This window comes from Penaeus vannamei, chromosome 11, assembly GCF_042767895.1.
Source record: "Penaeus vannamei isolate JL-2024 chromosome 11, ASM4276789v1, whole genome shotgun sequence".
NCBI classification, from domain to species: Eukaryota; Metazoa; Arthropoda; class Malacostraca; order Decapoda; family Penaeidae; genus Penaeus; species Penaeus vannamei.
The window spans coordinates 19625501-19631208 of record NC_091559.1 but is presented as its reverse complement, the minus strand read 5'-3'; the positions used below and the strand labels follow the sequence as shown (position 1 = coordinate 19631208).

The 5708-nt window shown below is 46.4% G+C and overlaps 1 protein-coding gene across 1 annotated transcript; it reads right to left on the bottom strand.

The window, feature by feature from the left end:
* Positions 1–3597: 3597 nt before the first annotated feature.
* Positions 3598–4143, bottom strand: LOC138863258 (uncharacterized). The gene has a single exon (XM_070127440.1). The coding sequence runs from the start codon at positions 4141–4143 to the stop codon at positions 3598–3600; it is 546 nt and encodes a 181-aa protein (XP_069983541.1).
* Positions 4144–5708: the final 1565 nt, after the last annotated feature.

Sequence of the window (5708 nt, the reverse complement as noted above, 5' to 3'; positions counted from 1 at the left end):
TGTGGTTTTACTTCTGGGAAGTTAGGTCTGACAGGGATGGATGGTCCTGTATTTGTGGTCGAGTTAGTCATGGAGGAATCGACTGTGGCAGGGTTTGCTGTCTTCGTCCAGGTGTGAAGTTTGTGTGTAAAAACCCTCGGTGTTCTTTGTTCTACAGGAATGGATTCGCTGGAAGGATAGACAAGACGTTTAAGCCTTTCTGGACACACAGTGTTCCAGGCGTGATGCCCTTCACCACAATTTGGGCATTTCAATATCGTGGTTGTGCCTTCTTTGTATTTCTTAATGCAAGAGGTGAGATTCAGAGCAGATGCCGCACCGGGCCTGACCTCGGCATTTGGCAACATGATGGCCATAGCGTTGACATTTGCTGCAGCGTGTGGGCTCTCTGTAATGTTCTCTGAGAGAAAACGTCCCAAAAATTCCAAGGTTTAATTCTTTAATTGGGTCACCCAGTATTGTCACATGAACTTGCCTCGTTTCTTTAGAAGATCTAGCAATTAAGCGAGAAGCAGACTCAATAAGTGGGTGGTCACGAAGTCGGTCGAGTGAGAAGCCAAGCGGGTACCCTTCTAGGACCATGATGGTCTTCTTGGGAGGTGGGGCAAAAACTATCTCCTCCTCTTTAGTATCAAGGTCTTGTGGAGGAGTGTAACTCTCCGCCCATTCCTCCATAGTGTTGGTGAATTTATGCCAGTCGGCTTTTCTGAAATTCCATCTCGGTTCAAGGGGAGGTTTCGGTAGAGGTGGTATGTCCAATGTGATGGTGGTTGCATAATGATCTGAGGTTAGGTAAGGGTGAAGAGTCCAGTTGACAAGTGGTAGGAGAGCAGAGGAAACAATTGTGAGGTCAAGTGTGGGAAGTTCTGGAGCATTCTGTCAAGGATATTCCAGGCCGGCATGATCTGTTTGCAGATGGAGACGTTGGACAGTTCCATGTAGGACTGTGTGCATTGAAATCTCCACCCAGGATGGAGGGGGAATTGCTAACAGCAGCAGCAAATATGTGGTCTAATGGGAGTGAAGCATTATCTCTCGGGGGCCTATAAATGTTGAAGACCTGCAAAGTTGTCTTGTGCAGTGATATGGTAACACCCATAAATTCTACACCATTTCCACAAGACCGATGGATGGGAAGTGACTTAACGTGTGGGTCTTTTCGTACTAGAATGCTAAGCCCTCTGCTCCTACCCTGACAGTGATATAGGTGGAAACCTTTGTAATTTGAAATTATAATGTTTGATGTTAGGAGTGTCTCTTGGAGTAAGACAACATGGTAACTGTTCTGCTAGGGCTAAAGAGGGTGGGGAATTTAGATCTCAAACCGAGGATATTCCATTGGAGGATAGTAATCTTTTCTGCTGGAGTTGTATCAGTTGTCAATAAAGTCTGAAGTATTGTCTGAATCTACGTGAAGTAGGTATTCATGAGCTGTACCAGGATTATTCTCCGGTATGTGAAGAACAGGGAGGGATCCTTCGGTTGTGGTCGAGTAACTAACTGTACCAAGTGGTGGAAAGTGAAGGTCGAATTCGTCTTCTATTGGTGGCTGCTGGGAGGCAACATTTTGGTTTGTGGAAGATTGGTAATCTTGATCTGATAGTGTTTCATTTTCCTGGTTGTCACTTGTTGGAGATCTAAATCGCTTTCGTTGAGAAGTGCCATTAGATGATGCAGATTCAGTGGTTGTGATACGCACCGGGTATCGACCTTGATTTTGAAAGATGTGGGTTGTGGTTTGCTGAGTGGTGTGGAGAGAGGTGTCTTGAGTTGGTGAAGAGGTAAGACTGGTGTTGACCGGAGGAGGAGCATGAGTCTCTTCAGTTGGTTGGGAAGGGGGAACCGAAGTGCCAGGTCTTTCACTAACTAGAAGGTTGGATACCACCTCCTTGATTTGGCTTCTGTCTGTCTTTCTACCCACAGGAGAGAGTGCTATTTGAAGAATAGTTGTCAAGAATTCAAAATCTTGTGTGGAATTGTTGGGGTTGCCACAGCTTGTGCACTTGTTGGTGTGGTGTGGTTTTACTTCTGGGAAGTTAGGTCTGACAGGGATGGATGGTCCTGTATTTGTGGTCGAGTTAGTCATGGAGGAATCGACTGTGGCAGGGTTTGCTGTCTTCATCCAGGTGTGAAGTTTGTGTGTAAAAACCCTCGGTGTTCTTTGTTCTACAATGGATTCGCTGGAAGGATAGACAAGACGTTTAAGCCTTTCTGGACATGCAGTGTTCCAGGCGTGATGCCCTTCACCACAGTTTAGGCATTTCAATATCGTGGTTGTGCCTTCTTTGTATTTCTTAATGCAAGAGGTGAGATTCAGAGCAGATGCCGCACCAGGCCTGACCTCGGCATTTGGCAACATGATGGCCATAGCGTTGACATTTGCTGCAGCGTGTGGGCTCTCTGTAATGTTCTCTGAGAGAAAACGTCCCAAAAATTCCAAGGTTTAATTCTTTAATTGGGTCACCCAGTATTGTCACATGAACTTGCCTCGTTTCTTTAGAAGATCTAGCAATTAAGCGAGAAGCAGACTCAATAAGTGGGTGGTCACGAAGTCGGTCGATTGAGAAGCCAAGCGGGTACCCTTCTAGGACCATGATGGTCTTCTTGGGAGGTGGGGTGTACAGAGTGATGTTGACAATTTTATTGTTGCTTAGAAGTTTTGTGTTTTGAAGAATTTTGAAGGTGTCAGAGTTTTTAGGCTGGAGAACATTATATCCTTTGGATGCAATTTTGGTTGAGACTTGTAGAGAAGGGGAGTCTTTTTCCATGGCCAACAGTGCTTCTATAGAAGTGGTATAGTATTTACTTGGTGATATAAGGAAGCTCGAAGATGTCATTACTGAGAGAGCAGGCTTGTTGTGGCTTTTGTCAGAGTTAGGGGTACTTTGAGACCTCTTCAGAAGAAATAGTGTTATTCTTGTCATAGGAATTGGCTGTGTCTTCCTCTGGCGATGAACTGGTGGACGTCTTCATGGCTTTAAAGGTTTGCGTGAGTACCTTCTTCGGTTTGGCCATGTGAAGACCAAAGTGCTACGATGACCACTTCTCCTAAAAATTTTCCCAATTACCTAGTAGACAAACATGGGAAAATCCTAACCCTAGCACAAACCCTTCTCCCAGGTTGAAGGCAGCCAACTACCATCCCCCCTTGTGGCACTGCCAGTGAGGTTCACCTTGGCTTGGGAGATGACACTCAGTAGAAGCGGTCAATAACCGAAGAAGGAGGTAAATGAAAAGGAACCCAAATCTCTTTAAGTGACACCGTGAAAGTATGGTGTGCAAACAAATAATTTTCTCAAAAAGAAGACATTGTCATCCGCTGACAACGTGGATAACAATTTCTCACAGGAAGCAGCTGCAGTCACCCCCGCAATCGGCACCGCCGTTGGAGCCAACTCCGCTATCACAACAAATGCCCTGGAGAGTGCTCAGGAGATGTTGATTAGACGGCAGCAGCAGAGGAAGAGAAAGAGTGACTCCGGCTCAGGTCCGGCTGCTTAAGAACCTCAATGGCGATGTAAACTCAGCCAGTATGGGCGGTCCTGAAGCAGGAGTCGGCCAATCACAGGTCAGGTGCTGTTCTGGTTTCATGGCCAATCAGAAACCGCTACAGCACTCCCCCTCTTGTTTCGCGGTCGCGAAACGGACTTTGGCGATGCTGAAGGGCTGTTGCAGGTGTGCGGGTTTGACGCGGCCGACGGTCACGGTGTCTTCTCCCTTTGGGCAGCAGATGGTGATCGTCTTGTCGCCTCTTTGGATGACCGGGAATGGACCCTTGTAAGGAGGACAGAGAGGAGGTATGGAATGTTTTCTCACGAAGACGTGAGAGCAATCCTGGAGTCCTGGGGGAATGTATATGCCCTGTTGTCGGGTGGGTTTCGTCGGTCGGCTGCGTACCCGGGTCATCCGTTCGCAGAGTTGTTTGCTGAAGGTCCCTGGTTCGAAGTTGCTGGCTGTGACAAAGAAACCTGCAGGGTGGGTGAGCATTGTTCTGTAGACCATTTCCGCGGCGGTGCACTGCAGGTCCTCTTTGAAGGATGTCCGGATGTTAAGGAGGACGTGGGGGAGTTGGTCGACCCACCTCCTCTTGGAGGAGGAGGATGTCAGGGCCTGCTTCATATGCTGGTGGAGTCGCTCGACCATGCCGTTGGTGCAGGGGTGGTAGACAGTCGTCCTGATTCTCTTGGCTTGGAACCAAGTAATACCATCAGCCGCGAAAGACAGGTCGAAGCAGGAGTCGGCCAATCACAGGTCAGGTGCGGTTCTGGATTGATGGCCAATCAAGAACTGCTACAAGAGCACCAGAAGCAGACCAAGACCTAGCAGGAGTCACAGGACCGGAGGTCACTCTCCGCCCTCCAACCTCGGGGCGCGGGGTCACTCTCGGGATCACCACCCATATACCCCCAACCTCTTATCAACTGGTGGCTAGTGGTGCAAGAACTTCACAATGGCGAACGTTCCTGCCAAAGTGTCTCCTTGCAACCAAGATCCACGCCGCCCACACCATGTCTGCCACACTACGTCATGCTGACAATTCATGCCTGTGCTATGCTCCCGACGAAGTTGCTGAAGATGAATTCCCCAACCCACTCTCGCCAACCGACTCACCTACCTAACCAAGTCCTTGCGAACCTTTGTCAGCACAAGCCATGAAATCACACTTCAACCATACACCCCGATACTCTCTCGCTACTTGTAAGAGTAAGTGCACCTCTTCAGTGCCAGTTTAACTATTTCCCTCCCTAAACCCACCTACACCTTACATATAAGTTGCCTCTTCTTAACTACTAATTCTATATTACAAAATTTCTCACTGTTAATAATTGTTAATAACTCAACGAAGTTACACACTAAGGTCACTGTGCCCACTCACCTCACTCCTCCACCTCATTCCCCTGCCCTAACCATTCTTTAATTGATGCATACTTTTGTGTTATTTGTGTCTTTCAGACCATCGTATTATTGTTGTCTTCACATTGCATAAAATGTTTTACTTTTTTCAGAGCAAATAACTATTTCAATGTATTCAATTATTGTAATGTATCGATTTCCCGCATATATTATTCGTGTCTGTTGTTGCGAATTTACAGTAATCTTTGCTTCACTTTATGTGCTATATTTATTAGTAGTTCCTTCGTTCCTGCTTGCGTTTCACTTTCATTCTGTGAATTTATACATAGGGTGCGTTTTAAAAACACTTTCCCTTTACTTGCCGTGGTAATTGTTCACTTATTCACACATACATGTCTACCCTTTACTCACCTATTTGACCGCTCTACACGAATTCACCTTAGGATTATTGTACTAAGTTTGATAACTGATTCTAACTCGCATTAATGGCATCTACTCTCAATATTCGATATCTTACCGTTAGTCCTGTTGGAATTTATGCTTCTTTAGTTTTAAGGTTTTGGTGAATATGTAACCTGTAACTAACTTGATGGAGTCGAAATCTGTTGCCATAGGGATTACGCACTGCAGACACCATGCTTTATATAGGCTTACATATCATCACAATTTAGTTTAAGCTGTTATGTCTACTATGAAGAAATTGCGCCCAGACGCTGTTGAATCTACTACGAATCGCGCCCGCCGAATGTTGTTACTCGTATATACGTCTCACTGCACCCAAGATGCACATGTTTGCTGCTGCCTACGAATTGCGCCTTGCCGCACATTGCTTACTCGCACTTACGTTTCACTGC